General features: G+C 41.3%; 1 protein-coding gene across 1 annotated transcript in view; it reads right to left on the reverse strand.

Annotated features, from left to right (window-relative positions):
• Window positions 1–21,573, reverse strand: part of THADA (THADA, armadillo repeat containing) — a 454,862-nt gene that overhangs the window by 71,092 nt on the left and 362,197 nt on the right. The window contains exon 35 of the mRNA XM_018556404.1: window positions 9,501–9,632. Within this exon, the coding sequence (XP_018411906.1) occupies window positions 9,501–9,632 (132 nt within the window). The remainder of the gene's footprint in view (window positions 1–9,500; window positions 9,633–21,573) is intronic.

A 21,573-nucleotide genomic window follows, 5' to 3' on the forward strand; every position in this document is an offset into this window, starting at 1 on the left:
ACACACACACACACACACACAGTGTAGATATATAGAGATATATATATATATGTGTGTGTGTGTATTTATATAATATAATGCCATCTGGCAGCGGTAATGACATGTAAAAGGTGTTTGTTTGCCCATCCATTTGCTGCACAAGAGCAAGCTTGAAAAAATGTTTTTAAGAATAACTTGGTAAACCCCGCAAGTAGCTTAAAATACGTGCTTACTGAAAATATACTACACAACGATTAAAAAAGATGGCTATGTTAGTTGCCATTAGAGGGAAAAGGTGACATCAAAATGACTATCAGTAGTTTCTTTCTATGGTATAACTGAAAAGGAAGTCAGCTACATATTAGAAATGAAAAACTATGTCTAGTTTGTATAAAGATAGACTGAGGTCTGTTGAAACATTGACAATACAATGCTAATGCTTTGACTTATCTCTGATGCAAGACCCGTGAGTGCCAGCAGACCCAATTTGGATATACAGACAGATGTGAGAGCAGCCATACTTGCTAGTAATACATACATGCTTCCTGCTGAATAGGGCAGTACAATGAGGCCCATGTATATAGTATGTTTCTTTCAGTCCAGGTTTGTTTGAAAGTGGAATCGTACACTAGATAATTACTGCAGTGATTAATATGTTTCAGTTGGCAACAAGTTATTTAACCCAAACTGATGCACTGAGTACAGTTGCTTCTCATTTCTTAAACAACCATGTCAGAAGACATGTCCTGCGGTTGTGAAAAAGATGCAACTCCGTTTCAGAAGGGTCAGATTATTGGCCTGCATCAAGCAAAGAAAACAACTATGGAGATTGCTAAAACTGCTACAATTGGGTTAAGAAATGTCCAACACAATATTGAAACTTGGAAAGAAAGTGGTGAATCATCATCTTCGAGGAAGAAATGTGGTTGGAAAAAAATATTGAATGATCGGAATCAGAGATCACTTACACTTTTGGTGAAATCAACAGTAAAACTCACGGCTACGTTTATTAGTGAAAGTAAAAGCATTTCCACACACACAATGCGAAGAGAATTCAAGGTATTAGGAATAAACAGCTCTGGAGCCTTAAGAAAACCACTCATCTGTGAGGCTAATCAGAAGTAGGTTTGCTAGGGAGCATAAAGACTGGACTCTGGAGCAATGAAACAAGGTCATGTGGTCTGATGAGTCCAGATTTACACAGTTTCACAGTGATATTAAAAATAGTTTTACATGCAGACTTGTAAAGTAAAGCCGGTCATCCACTGGTAGATTTCCTTATGAACTGTAATATGAAAAGTCTCATCAGAACATTGAATAATGCCCTCAGAGTCTTAACAAATGTTGTTCCAAATTCTGTTTGATTTTAACATTCAATTTTGGAATGAATAGAGTTTCCCGAATGAAAACCACATTCTCTGTTTTTTTTTTCTTTTGGTCGAGAAAACATTTCCATCCTGCTCCTCCAATTAATTTTCGTCACTGCGGTTGAAAACAATCATTGGTTGGACCCATTAACTATTAGAAATTCGAACATTCCGAAAACTTTTTTAAATTAAATTCTACTGATGCATGGCCAGATTTACTGAAAGGTCCATTTTAATGTAATTCTAGCCACAGACACATTTTAAAGCTGAACTCAGGGATAAGTAAATATAGTTTAAATACAACAGCCATGTGTATTCTTACTTGAATCTTGGTGTGCTGTGTGTACTTCTTCCAGATCACTGCAGTAATCCAGTGTGAAACTTTGCCTTTGTTCAGGAGCTCCCTGTAATAAAGACCGGTCACTGCTGCTCTTTCTTTGTGCAGGGTGACTGGTCTTATCTCCGCCCCCCTCTGTTTTCTACAGGCAGTCTGTAGTGGGTTGACCTGCTGGGCCCCTCCCACAGCTCTGTTCTCTGCACAGGCTATGTACAGCACAGTGATGATATCACTGCTACTTTTAGAAGGTAATAACTAGGTTTTGAAAGGCATTTGGTGCACACACAGTGGCCACTGCTGGCTTCTGGGAAATATACTTAAATGAAAGTTTGTGTGCCTGGAGTTCAGCTTTAAGGACAGTGGACAAAGGAAGCATTTGCAGATCTATACATCACACCCTCTTGACAAAAGGAATCCGAGCCCTGATGAGGGAGTACTGGAAGTGAAGTATACCCTGGAATGGGTCACATAACCATTAAACATAAGAATGTAAAAATAAGTGAAACTGGAAAGAGACAACATAAATAGTCAGGGCAGAAAACCGATACTTCCCCTGCCAAAGTAATCCATAGCAGTTTCAAAACAGAGTGTTATGGATTCATTTGGGTTCAGTAACCTGAACTCGCATGTGAGGGCTTTGAAAGAGAAAAACACTTCATCAAATGCAAGCAATCCATCTTCCTCTCCTTTGGCTGCGCTCACTTGGCGCTCGCTGCCACGCCACACAGAACAATGTAGAAGGCGAATTCTGGCAGCTATAAATTGTGCTCGAAAATCTACAAAGAGTGAGGCAGAGATTCGGAAATATTCCAGGTAAAATCGGCCTTGTTTTTTTGCCTTTGTATATCTACAACATGATCAGAATCTGGGACTAGAACACGACGGCTCTCATTTTACCAAAATAGTGAAATAAGAGCTGAGTCGCCTCCTGAGCAGCCATCAGTGGGCAAGTAAGCCCTATCCAGGAGACACTACAACTAAGCTAAATACATAGCTGAGATACATGTCTGACCTGCCCATAAAGGTTCAGCTTTTCTGGCTAATTTTGTGATCAAGACACCCCTGCTAGACACAGGGCCGGTGCTAGCATTATTGCCAACACAGGCAAGTTGAATTTTTAATAATTGGCTCCGGTCTAAAATGTCCCTGTATGCATGTGAGATAGGTGCCTTAGATTGTAAGCCCCTCGAGGTCAGTGACTGATGTGAATGTGCAACTATGTAAAGTGCTGCGTAAATTGTTGGCACTATAACCTGTAATCATAATGATGTTACAATGTTTATCATCAGCACAGTGATGCTCACCCCCAGTCCTGTGTGCAGGGGAAGGCAAAGAGAAGAAATGAGAAATTGCAAAACTGACTCTAAGTGAAGGGTAGGCAAATTCCGATCCTCCAGCTGTGAAATCCCATCATGTATCTGCCTGTTGGAGTCATGCCTGTGGTTGTCAAAGTCTTGCAATGGGATTTGTAATTGCACCACAGCTGAAGGGCTAGATTTTGCCCACCACTGATCTAAATAGTGGTGTAGCCACTTAGAGATGTGAGAATCACAACAACGGCTGAGCAGAATGATACATATTTCACATATTTATCTGTGTAGCTGGAGTCCTCCTTCAGAAAGTGCATGCACGATGGTACATGACTAATGACCAGATAGATCACGCAGACAGGCAGAGAGTAAGCGAGGTAAAACTAGTTCCACTATGTATCAGTTCAGCCCACTGTCTATTAAGTGCAGTTAATGTGCTTGCCACTTGTACATCAGCACACATGATTAAGAAAGGTCTTACAATGAGCCAGTGACACCTTTTAACCACTCGCATAGATGAATCCTGTTATTCACAGGGAAACAACGAGGGCGGTAATGTGATATCACTAATCAGCAGATTACAATAATATTTATAACTGAGGAGCCGCTAGGTTTGTTTGTGTGAAGTGCAGGGTAAGGTGTGTTTTATTAAGCAGCTGTGTTCTTTCCGGGCTTGGGTACTGAGCTTAAAGTGTACGTCTGGGGAAAATAAAGAGAACACTAACAGTGTTATTCACTAAAGAGTTAAGAGTTTGGAGAAGGCAGGAGAAGTGAACAATCTAGGACAACATAGCTGATTTGGAAACATTCTCCAATGCAGCTCACTTTCCGGTTCAGTTGTCCTCGATTGTTCCCTTCTCCTGCCTTCTCCATACCCTTCACCCTTTTGTGAATAGCCCTGTAAATATTGAGTACATCTTTGTAATACATGCACATTTCCCCATGTTCTGTCTCTTTAAAAATAATGCATTAATGCTCATGGACCCGACAGCACAACAACACAGTGCTTCTGCTGCACTGAAACCCCTGGCTGCGTTGTCAGCCCTTCCCAGTTTTCCCCTGCTGGGCTACAGAACACCTACCCCCCTTCTCATCTACATAACATAAGAAGGGTGTTCTGCAGTGACAATTTGATTGGCCGAACATTGACTGCCGACAATCAGTTTGGGTATTCTGACGGGGGCACCCGTCAGAATATAATAGGCAAAGTGGGAGAATGGATGGAGGAATCTGTTAGATTCAAGTGTATGGTCATCTTAATGCAGGATTCTCTGTTTTGATGCAAATATTTGCTAGATATATGTAAAGGTGTGTAGCAGTGTGCAAAGGGTTAAATAGGAATGATATGAACTTTGCTAGCGCTGTAAAAGGCAACTTTGCTAGCACCTGTAAAATTCCACCAGTACATCTGGTGGAAACGAGTCCTTACAGTAAAGTAAAATATGGATGCAAGAGGGGTAACAGCAAATAAAGCTAGTAGTGGACTATTCATTTAAAAGATTGGACAGCCTGAATTTGAGCCCATGTTGGGTTGTTAGACCTTGATCTGTATGTTCAGATTTGTACAGTATATGGTTCATTGATATTACACCACATCTGTTTGTGTCAGATTTATAATACACATATGGCATCCAATCCAAGCTATCCGCAGCTGATCGCAGCACTGAAATTTTCGGGGATTTCCACAATCTTGATATTGCACATCTGGCTGAGTTAATAAAGCGAGATTCATTTGGTCTTTTGCCCTAAAAATATAATCTATGGATTTACCAGAAAGGACTGATTGAGAGCCAAACGTCCTGTTTAGTTTTTTTCCATTGCAGAATGGTTTCATACACTGCCACTGCAGTCAGAACAGGTTATCCACAGTCACCTCTGCTCATTGGCAGCATTGGACCAGGTTCTGTGCGGGTGAGGTGCCAGCTACAGACACTTCTATAAATATTCTTTGTGTAGTAGGACAAATAATTGTGTTCTCTGCTGAATTGCACCTCTGAATCCAGTCTTCTCAACTCTTCAACGAGCTAATTTTCCTGAACTCTCTGCCACGTCTGGTTGGTTTATGACTATTTAATGAATTTTGCAAGGGTAGATGCTTTGCTGAATGGAGTACAGTTTTTTTCAGTGGCAGTAGTGACAGGGAGTGAGCGAAAACATCTGCAAAAGGGATTAAGCTTTACTTTCTTAAAGTCTATCCAATTCCTAAACCCAATGGGAGCAGCAGCTAAACAAATTATATATACACACACACTTTTAAAGTATCACCATACACTACTTAATTGATATAAACTGTTCTATCCAAGTTAGGTTTTTAATAACCTTCATCAATATACTGTATATGAGTATGAGTTTCAAGATATTATGTGAACAGAGGATACCTGAACAAAGATGGAAGAGTGTAGGGCACTTGCTGCACTCTTTACTGGGATTCCCATATGGATATGCAAACGGGTGCTAGAGATGACTGCGGATGTAGTCATATCTACATGTGCGCATGCACATGTAGATAATTAAAGAATGTCACCAGCACACCAAATCGATGACTGCGTTAATTTATTGACTTATGCTGTCTCTCAGTTGCAAGCGCTTTCGGGGCCACACAGGGTCCCCTTCATCAGGCTCAGAGATGCATTATTTTCAAACACAAACAAATGACTGGCAGTCTATTCATTTCTTAGGCCTTGTTCAGATGGGAGGTTGGGGGGCAGTAAAAACATGCATCAACCACCTGTTTTACCACCCCCAACCGCCCACCAAAAAGCTAAAATATTGTGGTAATATACATGTCACAGCCATGATGCTTTGTGTTGCAGCATGGCGTGTTTGGCAGGCAGTGCTGCTTACCAAACACGACTATTGCAATCAATGGGGTAGTGGTTGCGGCGTGGTGCTGAAAATGCCTCCTAAACACCAGGCAGCCACTGTTCTACCTCCCTCTGAAAAGGGGTACTGGAGCCTGCCATCTGAACAAGGCCTTAGAGGAAAAATATTGACGGTCATCATGGTGCCTCCATTTGTCTCCAGTGGTAGCAAACAGAGCAAAAGGTGCACAAATGTAAAATTACCCCATATATGTCGATTTATGGCTGATCTTAGGTTTCGTCAAGAGCTTTGGTGCCTGGAGGATCCTCTCCATCTGACACACCTCTGGAGATGTCGTATTCCTGCTTCCTTGCCAAAGGGAAATGCAATTCAGATGAAGAAGACTCTCTGGGCACTGTGGCTCTTGATAAGAGTAAAGATTGCGGGCAGCAGGTCAGGTAAGTATGATATCTCTTTTTTTTTAACAGGGAACAATCTTTTCTCTTTAGTTTAGGACAGGGTCCCTTTCATGATCTTTAAGACAAGGGTGTGGCTATTTTGGGCTGCCATAGGAGGTTTTAATGACTAACTTGATGCAAAATCTATGTGTGTCCTTGCTCTTCCTTCCCTCTTCTCAATAAGAGACATGTGCTTCCCTTTAAGGGGACTTGGCATCAGCCTCCTGCAACCCCCCATACAGCAGCACTGACACTGAGTGATGGAGGAGCAGAAATGGAAGCCATTCAGATCTGCTGCATACAAATGTGTAGACAAGAAATTTGCTGTTCGGAGAAGAGATCAGAAGGATGACCGTACCAGTTTCCTGCTGCTCTTTTCCTGTCCAGTCATCAAGGAAGAGGTGGAGAGAGGACAACACTGCATTCCTTAACTGTAAGTGGTGTTATCTACCTGGCTGTGCTAATCTCAGGACTGCATTGTCAGAAGTACAAACTCCTTATCAGGTAAGCAGCATCTAATGTATGTCTCGTTTGTTTTTATCTGTGTATTTCCCCATTTGCCTGAATTTCAGCATTCAATTCTGCATAAAAACAATTTAATGAACACTTACATAGGATAATCCCGTGTATTACTTTTAAAATGCGTTGGTGTTGGAGAAGTAAGACTTCACATACCTTCACATATCCATGTAAAACAAAAGCTGTTAGATGTTACAAAGATCAACAGCACCACCTTAGATGTCAACGCTGCCCTCACCAATCAGTAACTGGTGCTCCAGTGTCTTCTCTCCCAGTCTAATGCATCCCCTGCTCATAAAACTCCCCCCATCTCTGGAAATTAATCAGGACATTTGTCAAGAACACACTATCAGCACATTACAAAAGGGCTTTTAACTCTATTCTTATCATGTGCTGCTTCAATCCACTCATGAGAAGTGCTCCCTTGTAAAGATATATGTCTGCGTTTTACATCTATGGAACTTTTATCTGCTAGTATTAATTAAGCAGTTGAACTCTCTAAGTCATTCTCCCATTTCCCAGGCATCCCCTTAATTATACTATGAATCTTTTAAATTAACAACAACACATATTTAAAGGGTTGTTACTGTATTTATCATACTAATGACTACTCAGTACTGCTGCGGCAATTTACTAATTCTTGTATCGGCTCTATGTTCTTTGGCACCTTGATTATATTGAAGACACAACCATTCATCTATTGCAGGTATTCTGTATACTCGCATCCACAATACAAAAAAGTATTTCCTACATACAGTAAAATTCCCTGTTATCCGGCATCCACGGGGATTGTTAGATTCCGGATAAATCTAGTTTCTATTTGCTTTTAATTCACTATTAAAAATAGGTCTAACTAATGGCATACCCCATACTATACCATATCATGACAAACTCTGTATTGACTTCATATTAATATTGAAATGCAGTAATCAATATCAAATTAAGACAAATAGGCACACAATCGTTTCCAGTATAATACATGCTGCACATCAGCAGAACAATGAGTACATAGGGGACTTTTTTTTCTGGTTAGTTGAATATCGGATAACAGAGAGTTTGCTGTGCTGTGTATGTATGTACGTATATATACACTGAGTGGCCAGATTATTATGACCACCTGATGTTTGTAGGCAGATTAGCTATAATTAGCTATAATTTCGCGCTGAAGTTGCTAGAGGGCCAGACCATTATAAATAGGGAAGCAGGTTGTTTACCACGACAGTAGAAGTGATTTTTTTCTGAAGATATGAGTAAACAACGCGATTTAACAGCCTTTGAACGTGGGATGATTGTTGGCGCGGAGCCAAGGAGCGAGTATCAGCAAAACAGCAGAATTTGTTAAATGTTCAAGAGCAGCTGTTGTTAAAGTGTTTAAAGACTGGGCTGTCAGCCGAAAATCTGGGTCTGAACGTGCGAATTGTGGCCGTCAGCGACTAGTCAATGTTAGGGCAGAACTGAGAGTGGCAAGACTGGTACAAGACAACAGAAGGGCAACAGTGCAGTTTCAGATTCCTCGCATCACCTTCCAACATCTCGTGGAGTCACGAGGCGGCCCAACAAAGTCATCTTGTGGAGTCATCTCGTGGCCCAACGAAGTACTGATGGGGTGGTCATAATGATCTGGCCAATCAGTGTATATAGAGAGGGAGAGGAGGAGAGTTGGCAAATGGCCCTCTCTATTCTGTGACCACATATCTTCCTCACATGACAGTGTAAACCAACCACCAAAAATAATGGTGTTTTGGTTCTTCCACAGGGAGAGGGACCAGGGGTGTCTATGGATTTTTGTGACCTATACAAAAGCATTGATGGGTGGTTTTGTGTTATTTGACCATCAATGGCAGTCCACCAAAAATTGAAATTTGGTGATGGAGCATTACAACACCTAAGAAGTTTCTTACATTTTTCAGGGACTCAATTGGGGAGATCTTAGCACCTCAGTTAATAGGTCTGTACACCTACCGTTGCCGTAACGAGGGGGCCCCTGCTAAGTTTTGAATTTATTTCAGAATACTGAAAATATAACAGAAGGCACTGGAAAGCACAAAGGAAGGCAGGTACATGGGACACTTCTAGGTGGATAAAAATAGAGTTGGGAATTACAGAGGGTAGGTCTCGTTGTTGAAGTATACTAAACAAAAAGCTGGGGTGAACTGATCCCACCAAGTTCCAGCTTGTGTACTGCCCCTTTAATTTGACTTGCACATAGGGGAATGCATTATCCTTCAAATACATACATACAACATTCAAATATGCAAGCGGCAATACAAATCTGACAAAGATTCTAACACTTCAACACTCTATTCGAGTGTTGGTATACTTTAACAAATATGTAGCTAGTATTCCTGGTATGAACGAAAAGCAGTGGCCCAGCACTGTGAGGCACAGAACTAACCACAGTCACAGCACTGGCATACACACTCTACAACTGAAGCATTCACTCACAATGTATTCTGTAAAAAACAACTGAATTCAAAAAGGTTGTTAGGAGTGTATGGACCCTACAGCTCTGAATACTCATTTGAAAAGACTGAGAGCTCCAGTGACCCGTCAGTTCTGGGGACACAGGTCAATAGCCGTCACCTACTATATAGACAAGAACATGAAAAAGCATCTATAGAAAAGTGCTCATTAGTACACGTAGCGCATAGAGCTGGCAATGTACGCCGGGTGAAAAGCTGGGGACCATGGTGATCTACCATAAGATGATGTGAATGCAGAAGCCTACCTGTCCCTGAGAGTTTGTTTTTCTGAGCGTGATAAACACGGATGATGTCCACAATCACATCTCTGACATCTGGATCCTCACTTTGCAGCAGCTGCACTACGCACATCCATAGCTGTAAAGTATCTGACACACCTGTAGGACAAAATGAAAAATATATTACAGATAAATCATCCCAGAAACATACAGAGGCATCATATTATTGTTTATCCTTCACCATTTAGTAAGTATATTCCTAAAATGAACAACACATCTACCGTACATCTTATAAGCTTCTAAAAGCAACCCCGCCAAGAAGATCACATTGGCTAGAAAGAATACCCTAAAAGGAGAATAAATACTGAACTTTGCCGCTGGCCACTTTGTAAAGAATTGTCTGTTGCAGTCTGTTGGGAAATCAACACTTCCGGGAGTGTTGATCTTCTTGGCCCGCTCAGTGGTTTTGCCCATCATGTTACTACTGTATCGTGCATTGGCTTTGAGGTTGGCAGGAGGAACTAATCCAAAGTTGTCAACAGAACAGGAATAGAGAAGAAATATTTTGACGGGGACAACTTCCTAAGAGGGGATCTCCCTCACATTAGAAGCATATCCTCGCACTTCCTTTTGTGTCTAGAGGACAGGAAGTGAAGGGAGATGGGTTTTAACCATTCCTTATTCCATCCAAAAATGAAAAAACACATTTTGACTTTAATTTCAACAAACTTAATTATGTGATCTGCACTTTCATCACTGTCCATTTATAATTGCCATTGAAGCCTTATTACCTTCTCTTTAATGGCCTCTAATTATCATTCTGGTATTCATCTTCTGCATTTAACTCTCATATTATAATTTTATACCTGCCTGGAGTTCAGCTTTGAACCTAGTACACAGATCTTTGATACATACCAAAATACAGGCCACTCTGCTTTACACTATAGGTTCTACACAGCAGTGGCTATGGATAAAAGATATTCAGCAATAAGCTGCTCTCTTAATTTGTATGTATTTTTTGTATCTCTGTCAAGTGTCTTGGTCAACAGAGTTCTTCCTAAGCAGGGAACACTTTGTATATTTACCAAGGAACTTAACCCCTTCAACCAACGGGAGGCTTGCAGGGTTGCCCAGGGATGGAAGCCTCTAGGGATCATGTTGGAGGAGAATGCTTTGATGTTTGTGTTGCCTGGGGGACAGGGAGCTCAAAGTACAGCAATGCTTGGAAGAGGGGCACTTTTTAAATAAACTGTTTCTGTTTGTGGAGTGTATTCCTCTGAAGTGTAGTTTTCTGATGTTGAACAGGCTATGCAGGAATAGAACTGCTGTATGAGAAATGTACAGCTTCTATAAATAACATACAGCGGCTTCACAAACCACCCAAACAACATGCCTCATGTGGGGCAGACTGTCTTGAACTTAAAGAGAAGTCCGAAAATATAACAAGCAGTGCGCTCAAGAGACTGAACTGCAATATTTTGCTGTGAGCGGACCCAGACAAAATCTAATTTAATTTTATCCATTAAAGGAAACTCATCTGCCATTAAAATGGATATACAATATATAATTTGTACACAAGCCATTTTGACAAACAGCCATTCCATTTTGGCCTGCAGTCAGCTAAGCTTTCTAAAATAAATAAATAGCCACTTCCTTGCAGCCATATCCACCATGGCAAAAGTAGGGTATACCCCCCAAAATGACATAATCTGCTCATGTGATTGGATCACTGCTTCTCCTGGCAATTTCTCTCTTATTACACCACTAGGAGTGATCATGTGACTATTTTAGAAGACCCTCCCACTTAGCACACTGCAAGGAAGTCACGGGAATACAAGCATCAGCATTTACAGAAAAGGAACAATGCATAGCACAGAATCACCTTATGAGAAAAGAAGGTATTCACATCTCATTCCGGGCTTGTGAACACCATCTCCAGGCCAGATCTGGAAGCATTTCTGCAAACGCAGTCATGTGCATTTTTAATCCATTCCGATGCATTTTTTGGGGGGCTCAATTGTTTTTCCTGGGTTTTAGGCACATTACAGTGCGTTCTGGTGTCTTTGCATTATTTTTTATGCATTTCAGACCAGAAAAAAATGCAGCATGCTGAACTTTTTTTTTTTTTTTATCTCTGGAGCGTAATGCAATGGTGTGATCTAGCTTCATTTTTACCACTGGAATTACAAGGTATGTGTTTTTGGTCTAGGTAAAAAATGTTCTGGTCTGAAGATGGCATGAACAAGCCCTCCATCACTTGTCCACAAAAAGCATCTTTTCTAATTTCAGGATACTGGACAGAGCCTAGCAAATCATACGTTTTCACTTTTCAGCCTAAATATACATCTAGAACCGCTGGTGTATAGCACAGAAAAAGGGTCTATTATAGCGTCAATTATTCTAAACCATACAGTCGTTCAGGCTTGTGGCAATGGCTTCTATGGTGTAGGTCTTCAGAAACAACAAGAAAGTATAACCCAGAAGGTTATGCTGAGGACTAAAGGACTAAAGGAACCAAAAAGCTCTCCACTGAACCACAGTTGAGCCTTCTTATTTATTCTGGATTATACTTTCCCAAAGAGGGAATAAGAAAGACTATGCAATGTAGTTGCTTCAATCCTTGCAATGCATTATAAATGAGCTAGAGAGGATTTTTTTTTTAATAACAGAAGGGGAATTATATTTGACAAAAAAAAAGTTAACAAAAAAAAACACAGACATCAGTAATATGCAATTAAAATGCAAGAGGCAACTTACTGCAAATAGTATTTATTTAATGGTATTTTAAGGTGGTTCTCTGCCCAACCACACAAAGTAGGGATTTCCAGATACCAGTGCCAATACTTAGCATTTTTACGAGAACTGACAGGGTTGCAGCGGTTGTAGCTTGGACCTGGCTCTGGCGCTCCACCACTGTGCTGAAATCATTAGTCTGTATTGTTTTAGAAAAACTGTCACATGACACTAAACAAACATGTATCAGTACTTGGACAAGTATCAGTACTTGTACTTGAAAAAATGGTATCGGTTCATCCCTTATATATATTAAAAAAAGAAATCATACATTAAAACAGAGATGTACAAATCCCAGGAGCTCCGTGTGCTTCTTACAAATTACAGCTGCCTCCTAACTTTTGAATTTTTCCCTAGTTTAGTCTTGGAGGTGGAAAAGTATCTGTACTTGTACTGATATATCTGAACATCCCTAACACAAAGCACTGTACCACAAGTGCTGCAGTTCGGGAACATGTTTCAGTGTGTTATCCATTTAAAGATGGCATGGATCTGTTCATTCTCAGATTAAGTGTAGGATTCTTAAAAAGAGCAAACCAGGAAGAGATTAAGAAGGACAAACAGCTATGTGCTTTATAATCTGTACCAGTCAGGGTTTTCCTTTTGTTAGTCTGATCCATTAACTAAAACACGGGATGGGTTGCCATAGGCAGAGCTGCAAGCTATTTGCACTGTGTATTTGCTCTAGGCCTCAGCAACTCAGTAAATCTCTCCACACGTCTAAAGTGTCTTTTTGCTGTCTGTTAAGGTTTTCCTTCCATATTGGAAATTGCTAGTAGTAAAATATATTTATTCCCAACGGCTGTTTGGATCTTCACGTGTTAAAAAAAGAGCGACTGCAAAAATATATTTCTTTTTTACAAAAAAAAAAAGTGCGTCTGCCAGGGCTGGATTTCCATCACTGGAGCCTGTGGACACCTTTTGGTGCCCAAAGTAACTCCCCTCTGTTAGGGGATTTTATAACACATAGCATTCTGTTGAAGGTCTCCTATTATGCCTTAAAAAAAGCCTTTTTCCTTGCTTTATTTTTGTTGTTATACAACATAGCATTCTCTTGTTTTACTTGTCCTAACCTGGCTTTGAATATTGTACCGTGAGGCTCAATTCACTAAACTGTCACATAATGTATTCCTTGCCATCATTGTTATATTCATATTACTGTTAATTCATTGTTGAAGATAACGACCATTAAGTGCATTGAGCTTAATTGAAAAAAATCCCTTTTATGTAGTGAGCACTGCCTTCTGTCTGCCCGGCACTTTCCACAACTTCCTGGATTCCCAGTGTGCTTTGTGTCTCTTTCCCTGCTGCTTGATGTGATGCAATCTCAATTTCTCAAGACAACATATCCCATCATGCACTACATTGAGTTGTAGTTCAGAAGGCAGACTCTGAGTGTTGTGACACGAGGAAGTTCATATTCACAGGGATGAGTGAAATTGTGTTACTTCATTGCTATTTCCAAATCTGTAGTAGGCAAAAGAAAGATAGGAACTTCCACCAGAAAGGCAAGTAGAGGCAGTAGAGGCTTCCGCTGAGTTTGCTGCCTTTGCTCATAAATTAGTGTTTTCTGTAAACTTTAGAATAATAAACAAAAAATCAACTCTTATGCCTAGTTCACACAGACTTCAGTATGTATAAGAGCAGTGAGAACATCAAGCTTTTACAGAGCATTTACAGAGTTCTTGGCAAGCTTTGTTGAAGCTTTTACAGCACCCTGCAGCTCCAGTTTGGGAATGTTAAACAGATCACAATGGGGGTGCTGACTTTTAACGGAGAACTATGGGGTTAAGGCTTTTCTCCATAGTTCTCCTTAGGGTAACGGGAGGACACAAACTAGCGTCCTCCCGTCCCCCTAGGCTCAGTATACCGCGAGCTGTAGCTTGCGGTATACTGAGACGCCGCAGCTGAAGCGGATCCCGACAATTGTGCCGGGATCCGCCCAGCTGCGTGACTGACAGCTGGCTCTGCCTATCTAGAGGCAGAGCCAGCTGTACCCGCCCCCTCCCCCGTCCGTTCCGCCAGTCAGCGCTGGCGGATCGGAGCGGGGAGGGGGGAATCCAGCCCCTCCCCTGTCACGGCAGAGAGCCGTGACAGGATCGAGAGGTGAGCGAACCTGGTATGTGTTCGCTCACCTCCCGATCTACTGACCCGACCTGTGACAGTCTCATTGTCACAGGTCGGCTAGAACTATGAGGTGAGTGAAAAGCACTCACCTCATAGTTCTCCTTTAATTTAGGCAAGCTTCTAACAAGCTTCAGCAAAGTCCAGCAAAACCTGAAGCTTGTGGAAAGCCTACTGAAGCCTGCTAGCAGCTTGTTTAAAGTGATAGTCAGCACTCCCTTTAAGATCTGTGTTTAACATTCCCAAACTGGAGCAAGAGGGTGTTGTAAAAGCTTCAACAAAGCTGCTTGAAGAAAGCAAAAACTGGGTGTTCACACCATTTAGTTTACCCTACTTTAATTTTAATAATTTTATACGCTTACGTAATGTTCCTCTATTTCTTCTATTCACAGAAGCTGAGAAGGCCTTTGATAGAGTCAGTTGGACCTTCCTGAAGTTAACTCTTGAATATATTGACATCTATCTACTGGCAATCTATATTGGCCCTCGTATGCGCACTTGGATAAATTCTCTTTATTCTACCCCCTCGGCAGCAGTCAGGGTGAATGAGGCAATCTCGGACCCTTTCTTGCTTGGTATTGGCACTAGACGTGGGATGTCCCTTTTCCCCTCTGCTCTTCATTTTAATCTTGGAGCCCCTCCTCTGTCAGATTAGACAGAACCCTAATATTACTGGTCTCTGTACGTCCTCACAAAAATCACGGCCTACGCTGACGATCTGCTTTTCTTTGTCTTCAATCCTATTCTTTCCTTTCCCAACCTCCTTTTGGAATTAGATATTTATGGTTCTCTTTCACACTTCAAGATAAAGTACCAAAAATCAGAAGCCCTGATCACCATCCCCTCCCGGACTTGACTCTATCCATCCTCACTTTGATTTTCGATAACATTACTTACTTGGGCACTAAAATTACCCCTCACTTGGCTGAAGTTTTTTCAGCGAACCTCCCACCGCTCCTACGTGCTGTCAAAGCTGATTTTCTCCGGTGGTCCAGAGATTCCTAACCCCGGTTTGGCAGAGGTGCTATTATTAAAATGAATATACTCCCATGCTTGCTCTACCTCTTCCAGGCTTTGCCTATACAGATCCCCTTTAAGTTTTTGTTAGATCTTCGTAGATTCTTTGTCAAATTGGTTTGGGCATAAAAGAAACCTTGGTTACATTTCTGTCTCTTCTCTTATCCGTCAAGCAGGGGCATAGATCTCCCCAACCCGGCCAATTATCTCAAAGCCGTTCACCTTGCTAGAGTTTTGGGCTGGTGTTGCAGGAACAGGAAGCCTTCCAAGCTAATCTGAAAGGCCTACCTTGGCTACCAACTCCCAGATGTCGTCCACTCAGAGCTCACCTTTTGATAGGCCCTACCCTGAAATTGTCTTCTAAATAAAAAATTTACAAAAAAGTTAAGATTGTGCTGCAGGGGAGAAGGGGGATTAAAACATGAATATGTTGGTTTGCCCTGTATGGTCAATGCATAGGTTTGCTTTACAATCTATTTCCATATTTGCGGCCAAATTGGGATAACACATATATTATTTTTGTTATATGTTACTAATCACATTGCAGAACTTTAAAAAAAATGTTAAAATATTTCTGCTAACATTCTGAGTGCTTTGAACCTGCTTAAAAATCATACCTAGCTTCCCCCAAGGTAATTAAGGGGCAGTGGGAAGTTATGTTTATTCTAATTAACCCTGGCTGTACTGTGCTGGCAGATTTCATTATCAGTTGTAAACTAAAAGACTTAAAATACTCATACACTGTGCGAATTTCGGACGGTTTTTGAGGAACCAGACGAAATTCGCACAGTGTGTGCCGCTGTCGGCACCCTCTTGGTCAGCATCCATTGATCCGCTGATTGGACGGAAAATTTTCATATGATCAGAGCCAGCAGCGAATGTGCTGCTGACTTTGTTTGTTTATTCTAATGGGCCGTCAGCCGCTATCAGAATACGATGCAAACAGCGTGATTCCCCGATCGACACGCTGATAATGTTGATGGAATTGGCCCTATTTTTCTCGTTCAGCCCGCGGGTTGAACGGGAAAAATAGAGCACTGTATGGCCAACCTTAGAATCATTGTATGTCATAAGAGGAAGCTCAGTCTGTCTCTTGGTGTGTCCCTCTACTTTCGCTCTCAAACTGCCCAGAGTAGCTTGGAATCTGCACAAAGGCCTTCTCCAAAAAATATCTAAAAGTAAGAAATATATTTAAAAAAATAATTTTTAGGTGTGCTGTGCAAATATGAACACAACAAAAATATAGTGGGGTTTTCACAAATCGGATTTCAAAAGTGGAACTTTAAAGCAATTTAGTCGACTAAATTGTTTTGTTCTAGTCATCTGCATGTTTTCACTGATGAAAACTATAAAAAAAAAAAACTAAGTTAATAGGACTAAAACTATGATGAAAATACATGGCAACTTTCTCAAATGGAGATTTAGTCGACAAAACAAAACAAACTAAAATAATTCAGATGACTCGAATGTGACAAACTAAAATGTGTATTTTAGTAATTTTAATTCTTTTAGCTTTAGTTTAGGTTTGTCAACTAAATCTACAGTAGAGAAACTTAGTTTAACTTAGTGTTGATCACTGAAAACATGCAGATGATGAAAACTATGACAAAACATTTTAGTCCACTAAATTAACACAAATCAAAAAAATTAACGATTAATCGAGGAATTGTTAATTTTCGCAGCCCTACTAAAAACAAGAAAAAGTTTATAAGTCAAACAGCAAGAATTAAAGTGACACTAAACTCAGGAGTTAAATCTTAAAAATGCATTCAAATACCTTAACTATTAACAAAAATTTAGTTTATTTGTGTATCACTCGGCTGTAGATCCTAATTCATACTGACACTGGCCTTCCTTCTGGAGGGGGGCTACTTTTGTTCCCCATGGTCCCTGTGTGTGTTGTAAAGTAGCCATGGCTCCAAGCTCACTCCTGTGATGTACTCAATGCAAATTAGTAAACTTAACATGAGATTGTAGTTCATCACAGGAGCGAGCTTCGAGCAGTGTGTATTTTGCAACATACACAGGGAACATGGGGAACAAAAGTGGCCACCCTCCAGAAGGAAGGACAGTGTCAGCACCAATTCAGAGATGATTTGAGGATCTACAGCTGAGTGATACACAAATGAGCTACATTTTCGTTAATAGTTAAGGTCCTTGAATGCATTTTTAAGGTTTAACTGCTGAGTTTAGTGTCACTTTAAGACTAGTTGGGTGCTTTGCAGTAACCACCAACAATCTGCCTGCACCATCATGGGACATCGGAAGTAGTGAACCCCAGTTTGATTTATTGTTCAAACAATGACACATGACAGCAGGCCTACTGTTGTTAGTAATGTCACAGGAAAAGACACTGACGCCACCGAGGTGGAAGAAATTAGGTAGTGATGAGTAAAATAGGTGGCCACACATAGAAAGAACTTGAAACAAAACATACTGTAGGAGCCCAGAGAATTCTGGAAGGAGCTGAGGTCAGGACAGGTAGCCAGGTGTTAAGAAGACCAGTATGACTTTGGAGTAACTATGATGAGCATCAAAAAGGGCCCACTACTGAGAGGTAACCAAAAGTCAGTCTTTGAACTGTACTCTGTCCATTACTCTTTAACGTGTCATGTGTCAAGGTGGAAAGAAGGTAAGGAGGGGGTGAAAACCTGAAAAACGAGTGAAATGAAGGGAGAAAGTGCTGGTTAGTGCTGACATACAATTCAGTGGCTAAGTAGAGCCAGAGTTAATGCTCCGTACATGGCGGTAATGTGTGCAGTGAGTATACACACCAGCTGGAACATGGTGTAATGAATTTTCCAGACCTCTATGCTCCACCTCGACTCAACCCAGCTGAAGGCGGCTGAAAATTTGCTTAGGTACACAAGGTTGATCATGTTGATGGAGATTACCTGCCGCATGTGGAGTGTGGATTTTTCATGAAACGGCAAACAGAAACAGAAAAGGCACCTGGCAAATCGTGTCAACACTGCTGACTCGTGCAATGAACCGAACATTTGCCATTTGTTAATGATCATCGCTCAAAGAGCTCAGAACCTCCAACTTGAAACGTTTCTTCCGTACCCTGGCAGTTCGGGGGAATATATGGAAAGTAATACTCTTGAACACAGTTTAAATGTACACAACAGTAAATCAAGCATTCCATTTTATAAATCAGAGTACATGAAGCAACTGTCATGGTCATCTTGTATTTATTTTGCCATTCATCTTCTGGCGTTGACTACCCAACTTGGTAAATTCTCATAGTGGTCAACATATTCACCATCTAAGTGACTCTGAATCGGGGCTTGTAAAAATGCAGGTGAATGTGTTCTGTGATTTTAGCTTCACCACCTATTTTCCAGCCCTCTGCAGCCGTGTCCATACACTGGACCATGAGAGGGATGTTCCATGTAATACTGAGTGTCATGCAATGCATTGGAGTGAGGCCATTTAAGACTAGAAAAATTGCCTTGTCTGGTGATGGGGCTGTGCTGGAAAAACATCCAGCATATCCCCAATCAGCACTCAGACTTTGCATATTTTTGTTTGTTTTGATTCACCTGAAATGTATTTAGTGGATTTAAACAAAGTTTAGTTGAACCTTAAAGTATAATGTTGAAGGCCCATTCTACTCCCCCACATTGTTTGGCTATTACTATTATGATTCAGCTAGGATAGTTTGTGGAAGAGTTGGGTATGCTAGGCTCTGCATTTATTCAGCATATGCTATATCATCACAGTGACCCCAGGTCTTACACTACTTAGCCTTAGGCTGCCATGTTCAAAAGAGGTAGGGCTTAAATGGTCACAGGAGGACATAGACTAACCTCCTCCCGTGACCCAAAGCTCAGTATTTCGGGAGCTACAGCTTGCTGTATACTGAGAGTGCTTCAGCCGGGACTGATCCCGACAATGCTGTCGAGATCCACCCAGCTGCATGAATAACAGCTGGCTCTGCCTATCTACAGGCAGAGCCAGCTGTGCCCACTCCCTCCCCGTCCGTTCCTTCAGTCAGCGCTGGAGGATCGGAGCGGGAAGGGGGGGAATCCCTGTGGGGAGCGGTGACTGGCAGTCACCACTCTCATAATGGGGGATGATCAATAAGTCAGCTAGTGACGGTATACGTTTGCTCACTTTCCAGAATATTGAGCCGGCGTGTGACAGTTTCATTGTCACACGTCGGCTCGAACTATGAGGATGAGTGATTTTAACTCACCTCATAGTTCTCCTTTAATGTTTCTCGGTGGGGCTTAGTTACTACAGGTGTGTGAAAGATAAGCAGTATTTACCATCCATTTTCTGTAGCACCCTAAAAGCCTCATAAATAGGGGAAAAGGGGCAATACCGATCTTCTCAACCGTGCGCCTTCATATGACAGTGTTTTTTGTAACACCACTGGTGCTCTTTAAGGTCAGCACTTACAGCTCTATTAATATTACTAAAGGTCAAACTCCACTTGCTTATCCAGAGAATATCCCTGAGCAATCAATTCAGACATGTAATTGGCTTGCTTAAGCTAAGTTAGATGTGATGTAAGTAAATATTGTCTTGTTTTGTGACATGGAAAATCAATTACAAGCACGATTGAGGTGTAGCACCCCACCCCTTCCCCAGCACATACATTGAAGGGGCAAGTAACAGAACAGCAAGTGCCTGTCTAACAATCCCGGCATCAGATGCTGTTTTCACCAGGGAGGCCCTCTCAGGTGAAGCTAAAACTAAAAGGTGATAATAATGAAAATATATTACATTACTAGTTTCTGGTGATCCGATAGGTTTCCGCCTCTAAAATACTGCTCAAGCCATCCAAAAAAAGGTGGAATCATATGTGTATATGAGACATTGATGCAAAGTAAAAAATACAGTAAGTTAGGATTAATGTGCACCTGTCATTCTGTAGTACACATACAAAGGTCATGTATAGAAAGGTCTAAAGTTATAACTAAACATTGCAGGCATTATGGAGGGCATCCCCTGCTGGATTCTACTGTTCCTATACATGCATGTCAAGGCTGTCCTCAAAGGTGTCTGCAATTTTGCCATGCTTTCTGGCTAAGATTTAAGGAAGGATCTAAACAAACATGGTACCCATGATTAATCTGTGGAAACCAACCCTATCATTAAAAATTCTAGACCAGCATTTAAAAAAAAAAAAAAAAAGAGGCCAGTCCAGTCCTCCCCTATGTGCCTATATATAGTTCAATCTCCATAGATATCACTTTTAGGCCCTGTTCACATTGAGCGATTTATCGCGCGATTTTTGCAGCGATATCGCTCATATTTCCGTGCGATATCGCTCTATGTAGCTTCACCAATACATTTCAATGGAGCTGTTCACATCTCATCGCTCAATATCGCTTGTAGCTCGTCGCTGGTAGCTTGTCGCTCCTACATGACCCTTTTTTCGAGCGATTTTGAGCGATATTGCTCCTGATTGCATACAGCCCAATAGGAAGAAGTCGCGCGACACGTCACTCAATATCGCTCAAAGTCGCGCGATTTTCATGTCGCTCAGTGTGAATGGGGCCTTACGCTGCAGAGCCCTGATGAAAAAAAGACTACTTTAGTGTGTATTAAAATATTCTAAGAACTCAGTATGAAAAAGCAGTAGGTTTGCAATAGTGGTCCTTTAAGCTGTACCTCGCCTTACCTTATTGTCCTTGCATAGCTGTGCTTGGAGGATAGGCTGTGAAAACATTAGATGGGACTGGTACTAGTGTTTTAAAAATGAAACAACTTGGCCTTCACACTATATACTCTGGATTTTTAGTTAAGTGTTACCTCTTACTGGCTCAGATATGTGAAGATAGGTCACCAGCACTCCAAAAAAAATCTAGTTTATTGCAAATAACGTCACAAAATAGCCAACATTTCGGGGCCGCACAGAGTCCCTTCCTCAAGTCGACACAGTAACATCTCTGTGTTACCTTGATGAAGGGACCCTGCTCGGCCCCAAAACATTGGCTATTTTGACCTATGTGACGTTATTTGCAACAAATTATATTTTCTTTGCATTTTAGAGTGCTGGTGACCTATCTTCACATCTCTGAGGTTCTGCACGGCACCATCCGTGGCGGTCACTACGAGTACTTATCTCATATACACCGATCACAACTCTGTATGGTGTGCAGCAGGCACCTTCACCGCCTTACTGCCTAACTTAAGTTATGAAAGATGCAAG

Source organism: Nanorana parkeri, unplaced genomic scaffold (genome assembly GCF_000935625.1).
Source record: "Nanorana parkeri isolate BGI_ZX_2015 unplaced genomic scaffold, ASM93562v1 scaffold1, whole genome shotgun sequence".
Taxonomy (NCBI): Eukaryota; Metazoa; Chordata; class Amphibia; order Anura; family Dicroglossidae; genus Nanorana; species Nanorana parkeri.